This window comes from Eumetopias jubatus, unplaced genomic scaffold, assembly GCF_037043125.1.
Source record: "Eumetopias jubatus isolate StellerSeaLion01/CBP00866 unplaced genomic scaffold, mEumJub1_p1.0 scaffold_3, whole genome shotgun sequence".
Classification (NCBI taxonomy): domain Eukaryota; kingdom Metazoa; phylum Chordata; class Mammalia; order Carnivora; family Otariidae; genus Eumetopias; species Eumetopias jubatus.
Genome location: NW_028274809.1, coordinates 19,827,910 through 19,840,513, shown reverse-complemented (window position 1 = coordinate 19,840,513; position 12,604 = coordinate 19,827,910). Strand labels below are relative to the sequence as shown.

The window sequence follows — 12,604 nt, the reverse complement described above, 5'->3', positions numbered from 1 at the left end:
GAAAGAAAATCACCTCACAAATAACGTGGCCAAAGCTGCCAGCAAATCTGGTAGTGGCTCAATCAGGCAAAGTGTAGGACCCTTCCTTCCGTTTTCCTCTCCATAGCATTAAGTCAACCACACTGACAACAGGCCAGAGGAATTGGGATGCAAGGACAAGCTGAGAGAGGGAGGGGAACTGGGGAGAGGTGTGTGGTCTCACCCCCCGCATCTGCTCTGTTCTGGAAACAGGCCAGGTCAGTTGATTGCTCTTGTTTTGGCATGTGACCTGCCGAACTTGGGTCTTGATCCAGAACCTCAACCCCTCTATGGTTTCACCAGCCAACATGCCTATGCTTTGAACCTCTTAATGTACTTTAAGAAAAGTCCAATGTTACTAAAATCAACTGCTTATACTTATACTGGCACACTTTTTATTAAAAACTTCAAAACCTCAGACATATAGCACACATGGAAAGAAAAATTTACTGTGTATAAATATGATACAACGGAAAAGACTGCCTGAAGTCTAGTAATCAAAGCATGCCATAAAGGAGTCAGTGACTGTGGTGACACACAGCAAAAGAACGGTCACAAAACTCTCAAGGCCTACCGAACTGTAGTTTTCCAATAAAATATGTTTTTCAGATGTTATTAAGACATACCAATAGAGACAAAATTAGGACTTTGAAGTACTGCATTCAAAAGACATCAGATGGCAGAAGCCCCTTAGTTTTTGTACACACTTAAAGAGAGCATCACTCAGTGGTAAAGCAAGATGGGGAGAAGGCAAAGCACACGCCTGTTTTTGGGGGACACTCATGGGACTTGCGTCTGGTACTGGGTTGTTGATGTGTCTAAAAATCTCCATATATATATATACAAGATCCAAATGTACTTGGGAGATCTAGCTCTGTTTCCCTGATTTAAAACAAAAGACTGCCTATGGGGGCACAGGGGAGGGGGTGCCAATTAAAGCAAAGAACCAAAAAAAAAAGTTTGGATGACTAAGTGCATCCACTGCAGTCATTTCAGAGGACAAAGAAAGAAGAGTAATATTTTTATTTGTTTTAGTATAAACTCTTTTCAGATTACGAATGAGTTTACAAACTACTTTTTTTCTGTATGGTTCCAAACATCACCCCCAAGCTCTCTCTATACTCATAACACTCAACTATATAGACACTGTCAAAAATCTCTTCAATTTAGATGTTTCCAAATAATTTTCATTATACAAGTCTATCCGTAGCTGTATACATGTAGAACCTTGTTTCTATAGTTACATAATGGTAACTGCAGTATGGAAGAGTAAGTCAAGTCATGAATTCACTTGGTGAGGTTTTAATTCTTAAAGTTTCTCTTTTGGAAGAATTCTACACTTGAACAAGAAGTAAAGAAATGTATAGTCTACTATTTGCCTCCCAGAGTTAATCAGCTGATTTGTAAGTATCTCTGTATACTTTTAAAAATGTAAACACATTTACATTTGTTACAAATGTTACTGAGCCATTAAGTTAGGCCTGAAACTGAGAGACCATGGCAAGTAAACAAACAGCTTTTGGAATCAAAATGTAAATAGAAGAACAATTCATGGCCTTGCTGCTTCTTGCTCTATCCTGCTGACACAAAACTCATGAGTGTGCACACACTATAAATACATTCCCCACAAAACAGAGTCTATCTCATAGGCCTAAATTAGAGTCATGGCTACTAAAGGGGCAGCAGCTATCTGGCTACATGCAACTTCCAATTCTCCATAATACTAGGTGGTAAGAATCAGAAAGTTTGAATTTTAGTTTTCTCTTCCAAAAAATTTCAATTAAGATCAGCTGTCTGCAGAACTAAGTGCTGTCAAGTACCAATTCAACATCATTTAAAGTAATGGAACCACATTTGGTATTTTCAGTAGAAAGGTGACTGTGTACGCTGCCTGGGACTGAAGCACTCTGTCCCCATCTGACTTGTCCCTTCCTGGCCCCAACACACCAAATGCCTCAACCCCCCCCCCCACAATTCTGAGCAAACTGATCATACTGTGCAAAAAAAAAAAAAAATATATATATATATATATATATATATATATATATATAATCTACTTATAATTTTTAAATATATACAACCAGCTCAAAAAAAACCCAATAAACCCCTTCAAAGCTAAAATTTCCATCTGTAGTCATGAACCCAAATGAGAAGTGTAGTGAAAGGGGGGATAAAGGAGCACAGGGAGGGAGGAAGGCTGACAAGGCCACAAAAATGCACAGCTACCAAGGAAAATTCAAGTCCCAAAGTTGCAAGCATATCAGCAGTAAGATAATTCATCTACCTCAGTAACCTATTTTCAATTAGCAAGTCCAGCCCAAGAAAGGAAGATCAAATCAAAACAGGTTTCTCAGCCACGTGTACTTCTAAACCACACACCCACACACAAACACACCGGCTACAAAAAGCAAGTCAAATGAGGGCAATGGGCAATCAGGCCTATGGCATCATTTCTATTTTTTTTTAATGCCCTAATGCATCCCTCACTTCAATACATTTCCAGTCATTTTAAACAGCACCTCTCGAAGCTCTCAAATGCAAACATGCGGAAGAGAAGTCCTAACTAGCTATAGAATTTGATCACCACTTCACTCGTTTTGGAAAAAACCAGTTATTTTCCAGCAAAAGCTACAGTTTTAAAAGTTATTTTCCTCTGCTCTATACGATTCATGCACAACCGACCGGTGCACCATTTTGGAAGGTTCACTGTGGTAGTGCATGGGTAGATGGTAGGAGGCAGAGCTTTTCATCTGGAGTTAACCAACGCACTGGGGCCATTTACAATTTAAAAACTGAGAATTTTAGAACAAGTTACTGTGTCAGAACATGTCCAAGTGTGGGGCCTGGTGCTCTCTTAAGGCAATCTTCTAGAGAAGATGTTGCACCTTCTGTGATGATGGACTTTAACATGTATCCTCCCCTTGAAAAACTGATGTGGTTTTGTCCCTACCTCAGAACTGAAACAAGAATTCCCTCCTTCCTGATAATAAAAGGAAGTAAAACATGAAAGAAAATATTGAAAAAGTTTCATTTTGCTGCACTTAACTGTGCGAACCTAATGATTCCCGGGCTTACAAAGTTATTTTGTGGATAGAATTCTCCTCTCGAACTCATTCTTTATATGGTTTCACAAGCTGCTTAATATCCAAGCTGGTTACGCCAGCGGAGTGACTAATGTGGCACTTAATGTTGCATTCCCATTTACCCTCAACTCAAAGCACCTAAAAAGATAAAATATATTATGCACCTTTGTTACTTGTTAGTTCTTGGGTTTACCTAAACCAATCTCATTCTAATTCTCACCCTGTTTTAAGGGCAAAGACAGACAACAAATGATTAAATGCTCAAGCTTCATCCTAAGCTCATGTACTTAATTTCCCGCTTGCAGTAGGGCTTCTAGTGGTCCAGAGTTTTTAGCTTTAACGCGAGAATCCTCATCCTGACCTCTCCATGTATGAGACAGATGCTAGCACTCTTCCATATCCCCAAGTGTCCTTGCTGGGGAATCCCAATTGGGATATTATTTTCTTACCTCTTAAAATTTTGGTTGCAATCTACTAGGGTAATGCTTGCTCCATGGAAGAATGATACAGAAGAAAAAGAAAGGATTCTGTCTTCACTACAATAATACAGATGAATATACTGTGTGAAGGGATCTCTTTTAAAGAAAATACAAAGTGTTTAATGAATACCAAACGGGGGACCATAACCCACTCCAAAGCACCAACAATCCATTTCTTGGGACTGCATGTAAACAGCAAAAGCATTACAAATCCATGAATTAATTAAAAAAAAAAAAAAAGCTCCTCACGTCAGGTGGCAGAAATGCCTCTCCCTTGCAAGGAGAACAAACTGTCATTAGTGTAACATGGAGAGCTGGCTTTCCAGTGAACTTTACTAATAAGAAACACACGTGAAAGATTATAGACTTGAGTGAAACTACTCAAGGAACAGAAAAACTAAATGCCAACCGATATGTACATCTTTACACATCTCTCAAGTGAATGGACTCTTTGATACCTTCATTTCTTCTCCAAACTCTGTGCTATTAATTTTGAACAGGAATACTATGGTGGCTCATCCTAACTCTTTAAGGCTCCATTCATTCCACATACATGTGTGTGCGTGTGTGTATGTACATATATATATTATTTACAACATGTATTCCTAAGACAAAAGGAAGTGCCACTCTTGTAGGAGAAAAAGAGGATAATCAGCTACAGATGTGAGACCAAAGTTTCCATAAAACAATTAGCATGGAGCGTTCCACATAATTGCAATTTTCGTCTTTTGGTTTGGCCCTGAGCTGTTTGTTGCTCCCGCATCAAGTAGAATTCCAAATTCTCCTTGGGCAGAGGAAAGGTGAGGTGGGCAGCAGTAAGAGGGAATAAGCAGTGCACACTGCCAACCCAGGAGTTTGTTCCTCACAAGGCCTGACGAGTGGTCTTCCCCACTTCCATGCTAAGTGCCTGAGAATTCTTTTCTGTTTCCAGCAGCTCATCAAAGATCTCCCTTAAAATAAAACAACAAGAAATAAAACAGGAAATTCAGTGAGCAAAGCCAAAGGACAGGTAGAAGGTACTGATAAAGCCTGCACAATCCCATTTAGTGCCTGAATTTTATTAAACAAGCAGCGCATTCATTTGATCACTATCTTAACCCCAAGTGCAGATTTCTGAGAACGCTGGGGGGACAATGGCACTGGCTACCCCTGATAACAATGCCATGTAGTTCCCATCCATCCATGTAACTCAGATCTTCTAGCTGATACACCTGGAAGACCAAAAAGGTTTAGGATAGGACAGCTTTGTCACAGAACAGTCTTAAGTTCCATACCTCGACACTACCATGAGGTAAGTCATTAACATGAGTTAAGATATCAAGATATAAGCCCTAAGCAAAGGTAATAAAAATAAAAAACTGTCAACCAATAAGTGATGGGGATAATTTGTCCTTACAGGGAAAAAAAAAAAAAAAAAAAGAGTTTGGGAGATGTTTAGCCCATAGCTCCAGACCTGGCAGTTTCTTACTTGTGCATATAAAAGAAGATATAACCACTCCGGTCCCGATCACTCTGCACAGAAGCCTCCTGGATTTTAGATACCTCGAGATCATTGTAAGTAAACCATGCCTGCTTCTTAATGTCGTACACATCACTAATGTAATGACCTAAAATAAATAAAATCTTAAAATTGTAGCTTTTAAAACAGTGCATTTTTCTCAGGTTACAGGAAGTTTTGGAGAGGGAGAAACAGCCACCCCATCTACCCTATCCCCAACAATGTTTCTACAAACCATTCAGAAAACATGTACAGGAATCTAAGGGAGAAATATACTACACCAGGACAACTTTTTGGATAAATATATATATATATATATATATATTTTTTTTTTACATACACATATATAGGGGAATTTGGGTCATCTATAAATAAATAAAAAAGTTGCACCTTTAACACAATTCACATTTAGTGTGATCAAAGGAAAGATTTAAAACTTTTTCTTAATGCGTTCAACCTATAGCTCATGAAGCTAGGCACAGAGCAAACTAATAGGGAGTAAATGCTGGCTACTTCATTTGTAAAATGCTGAAATCATAATGTCCATTTACCTGAAGAAGAGGTGCTACCAATGTGACTGACAACACTAATGAGTCGATAAGAATGAGGAAGATTTCCTGTCTGGAAAACAGAAGTGAGCATGACTTTTAACTCTTCATTTGAATAAAAGCAAAACACTAAATTTAAATTCATTATCAAAGCTAATACGGCTGAGTTTCAGTGTGTGTGTAGTCAAACTCAATAAAAAAAAAAATCCAGTGGTTGTATTGTTCATACCTTTTGACCCAAGAATTCTACTCCCAACTAAGAATTTATCCTAGGAAAATCATTCAAAAGAAGAAAAGAGTACATGTATAAAATTATTCACTGTAGCATTATCTATAATAATGGAAAGTTGGAACAATAGGCCCAATAATAGTTGAATGATTAGTGGTATACCAACTCAATGCAATATTATTCAGTGGGTCAGCAACATGTAAACTTGTTTTTCAAATCCACATGAATGCACACAATAATTACAGCTCTATAAAAACAGGTATGTTAATGATTAAGTACTGGAAAACAAAATGAACAAAATGAAAACAGCTGCGGTGGTACTGTAGGGATTATGGATAAACTTTTATGTTTTAAATATTTTTTAAAATGCTATTAAAATACTGTTAGAAAAATTGTAAAAACCTGGAAAGTGACATTCATGCACTGCAGGCAGCACTATAAGATACAAATTTTGGGAAGGAATATAGGTATATGTAAACCAGAAACCATTAAAATGTTTCTCAACTTGGAAGCAGTAATTTACTTCTGGGAATTTACTGAAAGAAGAAAATCCTAAACACAGAAAATATTACAATCATCCACAGTTCCTCAATGTATTTTTTAAACATGTATATTTTTTAAAGTAATCTCTACACCTAATGTGGGGCTCGAACTTACAACCCTGAGATCAAAAGTTGCACACTCTACCAAATGAGCCAGCCAAGCGCCTCCCAATGTATTCATTATTACAGTGGAACAACAGAAACATAAATACTCATGGTTAAAAATTAAGTGAAATAAATAGTATGTTGATTTGAGGCAATATACATACAGCCATTAAAAATAAAATGCTTATAAATAATCTTTAACAAGTAAGCAGAATAAAAACTACTTCCGACGTTTTAAAAGCACAGTTGGAGGTAGGGCTGACAAAATATGTAAAAATGCTAACAGCAGTTGTGTTAGGACAGTGGAGTTCTACGTAATTAAAATTACAAAAAAATTGGAAAATGGAAAGAAAAGCAATTAAGAAGGGCAAAAAAAGGTTACAATGTGTTCTAGTTTAATGTCATTGATCCAGTAGTTTTTACTGAGTTAACAACCAACTAGTTTTGTTATTTCACTTAAAGACAATATAGTTTTGGCAGAACTACAGGTGAATTAATATATGACATTGAGAGTCATGTTACTCAGTTACTACCTAACATGCATAAGAGGGAGTCAGGATATCTTTCTAGTTTTGTTTCATTTGATTTTGAATCTTGTATATAAGAAATGAGGAGCAGGGTGCCTGGGTGGCTCAGTCGGTTAGGTGTCCAATTCTTGGTTTTGGCTCAGGTCATGATCTCAGGGTCCTGGGATCAAGCCCTGCGTCAGGCGCTGTATACAGCAAGGAATCTGCTTGGGATTCTCTCCTCTTCCTCTCCCCCTCCCCTCACTCACAGGCTCTTTCTCTCTCTAAAATAAATCTTTTTTTTTTTTTTTAAAGGTTTTATTTATTTATTTGACAGAGAGAAACACAGCTAGAGAGGGAACACAAGCAGGGGGAGTGGGAGAGGGAGAAGCAGGCTCCCCATGGAGCAGGAGCCCTATGTGGGGCTCGATCCCAGGACCCTGGGATCATGACCTGAGCCGAAGGCAGACGCTTAACGACTGAGCTACCCAGGCACCCCATAAATAAATAAAATCTTAAGGGAAAAAAAAAAAAAGAAGAAGAAATGAGCAAAGGAAAAGAGAACGTGAAGAGCACTGATGGCTGCCACAGGGGATACTGACAGTGGGGCCTTGGAAGAGAAACAGCAGGAAGAGTGATGCCGGCAGCCTGAGCAGTCCTACTTAGGGAGTAAGCAGCCTACCTCTGCATTTCTTTTTAGTTCCTCCGCCTCCGCTTCTGTGTACTCCATGTCTAAAACATCCTCATTGCCAGAGTCCTCATCGGAACCCAACGAATCCAGAAAAGAGTTGTTAAACTCTGCAGAATATAAAGTGTTGTAAAAGTTCTTAGAATAGACACAAAGTGATATGATTAGAAAGATAAAAAAAAACAGCTTGGAGTACGTATTTTATCATCCTAAGGAAACCTAAAACATTATTAGGCTTTTATTTTATCCAGCCCACTCCGGGGAGTAACAATTCAGGTACCAGGTATCTATAAAAGAAATGTCCCTTTTCTCTTAAATATATTTATATGAAAGGGATATAATGCTAAGAAAGGAATAAAACTGAAAAAAAGATTATGGTTTTACAGATAACCCAATTTCACATTATATAAACTGTATGTTAGATTTCAACTATTTGGTGTATATATTGTAGGTGCTCCCAGCAAATACAAATGATCTCACAGAAAAGCTACCATAAAAAAATTAGTATCCTTTCATGTTCTTCAATATTACATCTTTTGAAATGTAATAAATATAATGGAAATTTAACCTTTTTAAAAAAGATTTTATTTATTTGGGGGAGGGGGGGGAGGGGGGAGGGGGGAGGGGGAGAGGGAGAGAGGGAGAGAGGGAGAGAGGGAGAGAGGGAGAGAGAGGGAGAGAGAGAGAGAGAGAGAGAGAGAGAGAGAGAGAACGAGAGCATGCACACAAGCAGGGGGAGGGAGGAGCAGGCTCCCTGAGACGTGGGGCTCTGATCCTAAGACCCTGGGATCAAGGCCTGAGTGGAAGGCAGACACTCAACTGACCAAGCCACCCAGGCGCCCCTGGAAATTTAATCTTTAAGTTTCACTAAAATACACTAACAATTAAATCCAAGATTGCTTTTTTCTTTAATAAAGTGTTTCCACTGGTAGATTTACTAATGACTGTAAATAAAGAATCCTGGGGGTGGGATGGGGTGGGGGGCTGGGTGGCTCAGTCAGTTAAGAGGTTGACTTCAGCTCAGGTCATGATCTCACAGTCCTGGGAACAAGTCCCACTTTGGGCTTCTTGCTCAGTGGGGAGTCGGCTTGTCCCTCTGCCCCCCCTTCCCGCTCATGTTCTAATAAATAAAATCTTAAAAAAACAAACAAAAGAATCCCAGAATCATTTGTACTTAAGTGTCTCTTTGCTTTAAAATATAATTAATTCCACTCAAATCACAGTATAGAGTTATTTATAAGACATGAACACCTCAGAGTGGGAAGAACAGAAAAAGAGACTGGAACATCAGAACTCTGGAAGCTGGAAAGTAGATGGTGACTGACTTAGCAGACCAAGGAAAGCCAAAGCCAGATCCTAAGCCAGTAATGGAAAAGTTGAGAACCAATTCAATTTACATCACAGAATCTTGTTCAAAAGACATACAACTTCGAAGTACCAGGTACCGTTGAAACTGGAGACTAAGGAGGAGATAAAAATAAGGATTTGATGAAAAGTATTTGAGAAACAGACTCCCAGGACCCCTTTCTCCCCACTTCATGCTGCTGAGCAATGACAGAAGTCTGGAGTTTTATCCTCTGGAGAGGGTAAAACAGTCTCTGGATTGGGGGATGCCAGGCACATACTGAAGAGAGAGGAGTAGGCCACAGTTTGCATAGTGAAGGATGAATATAACTGCCAGCCCTATTCCTATACTTGGCTCCCAGAACTTTGGCAGCCACATCTTTTACCTTTAGGCAAAGGCAAGAGATCAGAAAACTCTTTTTTAGGAACCTGACCAGCCCAAGAAAAAGGCCTAAATAACATTAACTTCATCCCCAAAACAGTCCCACCCAGTAAAACTCACAGTTGACAAGCCCTAGCTATTCATATGCTCAGGGCTTCCAATCAACCTTTAGTCTCCTCTTCTTCATCATGAACCACAGCCATGGATTACTACGTACCTGAGGAAAGTCTCTAATAAGAAATATAAAGAGCATGGGGTGCCTGGGTGGCTCATATGGCTAAGTGTCTGCCGTAGGCTCAGATAATGATACCCAGGGTCCTGGGATCAAGCCCCATGTTGAGCGCCCTGCTCAGCGGGGGGAGTCTGCTTCTCCCTCTCCCTCTGCCTCTCCCCCTGCTCATGCTCTCTGTATCTCTCTGTCTCGAATAAATAAAATCTTTAAAAATATATATAAAGAGCATAATAACAAGACAGGACAGAGCAGCTAGAGGAAACAATCTGTATTCAGGGAGAAGAAAACTTCAAATAAGCAAACAAATGAACTATATTTAATATCCTCAGATATTTGAGATGATATTGCTTCTATGACCCCCCAAAACTTAAAAAAATTAAATCATTAAAAATAATACTTCACATGCTTTTCTGTGTGTGATTCATTTCTCCATTAAAACAATGTAATTAAAATAATCTCCACACCTTGAAGACTTAACTCTGTTGCTCTTTTGAGGTCATCATCTTCTTTCTGTTCCCAAGCTTCCTAAAGGGATAAGAACACAACTAAGGTATTTAAAAAGGTATTGAATAAACTTATTTAAGGACTACAAAATCAGGTGCTCTGGAAGTATTTGCTAATAATGTTTTCCATAATCTTATGTTTGGAATACGACCTTTTGAGGGATGTGGAGAAATTCTTTGCTTTTTTCAATGCTGCCCTCTAAAACCCAACCTTGGGGGTTAAAAAGGCTTACATGCTATCTCCTCTAGTCAGTGACACTTGGCTTGCTAACCAAAAGCCATTCACTATGACATTATGATTTAATTCCCCTTTTCCTTCTATGTATGAAATACCTGGCACATAGCAGAATCTACTTAGCAAACTGCTCTGTTTTCTTTCCTCTAATTTACAGCCTTTGCCAATTTTCATGGTATAAACACTCCTACCATGGCCAATTTTAAGCTACCAACGTGATGCTGAGTGCAGAGTTGGGAAGAGGTACGTACACCTGAGCTGATGGTGAGCTGGCTCTAGCATATCACTGACCCTAAAGTCTGTGACAGCAAGATAAAACAATTCTTTCCACAAGATCATTATTCAAACACTTCTGTTTTGTTCTTGCTAAAAAACACAACAAAAAAACCCAAGACACATACTAGATACATGAATACGAAATGAATTCGTTGACTGTTCACTGTTATTTCTCTAATACATCTGAGGTTCTCCTAGAAAAACAAGTACCTCTGAACATGTCTCAACTGGATGATTAATTGTAGAAATATGGAAATGTTGACTGTAAAAAATTTTTCCCTCTCATCTGCAGAGAAAATACAATTTACAAACTTCATGCATAAATGAAGAAAAAACGTAATTTAAGCAGAACTGTTTATACTTTTCTCAAGTCTACACTTGTTTTTAAGATCACTAAAGTATATAAGAAGCTCAGAATGAGCTATTCTGCCTTTAAGTCCTGGGAGCAATAACACTGTATTCAAGAAAGAAACAGATATTCTCTAAGAGGAAATATGATTACTTAAGCTTATCCCAGCTATAAAGCCTCTGAGGAAACCCAGATGGTAAAAGAGTCTTTTAGCTATTAATAGAATGATGCAGGTATACCAAACTAATGAAAGTTCATCTTATATTTCTCAGATGTGAAAATAGGTTTATCAGGTAGTTTTAACTGGGTCAACTGACAAGAAATAGGATATTCGTCTTTTGTATATGAAAAAGAGGGGTACTGAATTTTTTCTTTTTCTGCACTATAAGGAACTATTAAGAAATCAGACGTTGGTCTTTTAGATTAAGAATAAATTTTCTAAAACAAATGATTACTATCCATTATTTGTAAAATGGGTGACATGAATGCATCTTGATGGCCAGGAGGCTAGGGAGGTACTTCTTGTAAATAAAAGGATACAGAACAGCTGCTTCGGAAATCATTTTAAAGCAGTTCTCAACCTTGACTGAACACTAGAATAACTGTGGGAAGTTTTAAAAAATGAAGGAAGCCAAGTAAGGAGGGAGAGAAGAGAGGGAGAGAGAGAGGGAGGAAGGAAGAAGGAAGGAAGAGAGGGGAGGAGGGAGAAAGAGACAGAAAAAAGGAAAGAAATCCAGATGCCCAGACCATACACTAGAATCAATTCTATCAGAATTCCTGAGGGGAAGAACAACCCAAGCATCAATATTTTTTAAAGCTCCCCAGATGATATTAATGTGTAGTTAAAGTTGAACCCCTCTGTTCTAGACAAATTAGATTTTTTTTAAGTTTTTATTTTTAAATAATCTTTACACCCAACATGGGGCTCCAACTCACAACTCTGAGATCAAGAGTCGCATGTTCCACCAACTGAGCCAGCCAGGAGCCCTAAGATAAAAATAGATTTCTTAATTTGATTATTTGTAAACACGAAAACTGTGTGTTTATTCTAGGGAGTTTTAGTAAATTTTTATTACTAGCATGACTCGGATTGCATTGGATTAGACAACCATGAAGACATCACCTTTTAGTCAGATACCTCAGGGAACTGCGATGATGCAATCAACCAGCTCTGGCAAATATAAGCATGATGAACTAAAAATTTAAGAACAGATTATTATATGGGGCGCATGGCTGGCTCAGTTGGTGGAGCATGAGCCTCTTGATCTCAGGGTTGTGAGTTTGGGCCCCATGCTGGGTGTAGAGACTACTTAAAAATAATATCTTAAAAAAAATAGATAAGAAAAGAGCAGAACCAGATAAATGTTAGTCAATGGCTGAAATCTGAAATTTCAAATACTATTCAGATAATATTCCTGAGAATTTTATGTTCAAATAATTCATAGGAAAGGATTCATATTGTGAGAAAGTGACCAGAACAAATACAATGCCTTAAAATATTAGTGATAAAATCATGGTGGTATGCTGGCTGTTTCTATAGCTTGCAAAACCAACTTGGACTGGGGATGATCTCTAATAACCCACCTT

The 12,604-nt window shown here is 38.3% G+C and overlaps 1 protein-coding gene across 4 annotated transcripts in view; it reads right to left on the bottom strand.

The window, feature by feature from the left end:
* Positions 1-2,083: 2,083 nt before the first annotated feature.
* The window catches only part of USP37 (ubiquitin specific peptidase 37), a 79,048-nt gene continuing 68,527 nt past the window's right edge, over positions 2,084-12,604 (bottom strand). For 3 of the 4 annotated variants that reach the window (XM_028092236.1, XM_028092237.1, XM_088021557.1), the window contains 5 exons: positions 10,119-10,179; positions 7,691-7,806; positions 5,630-5,699; positions 5,049-5,187; positions 2,084-4,530 (listed from right to left, as the gene is read on the bottom strand). In XM_028092236.1, coding sequence (XP_027948037.1) covers positions 4,443-4,530; positions 5,049-5,187; positions 5,630-5,699; positions 7,691-7,806; positions 10,119-10,179 — 474 coding nt within the window. In that variant the 3' untranslated portion in view covers positions 2,084-4,442. The remainder of the gene's footprint in view (positions 4,531-5,048; positions 5,188-5,629; positions 5,700-7,690; positions 7,807-10,118; positions 10,180-12,604) is intronic. The other variant, XM_028092238.2, reaches the window with a different exon arrangement.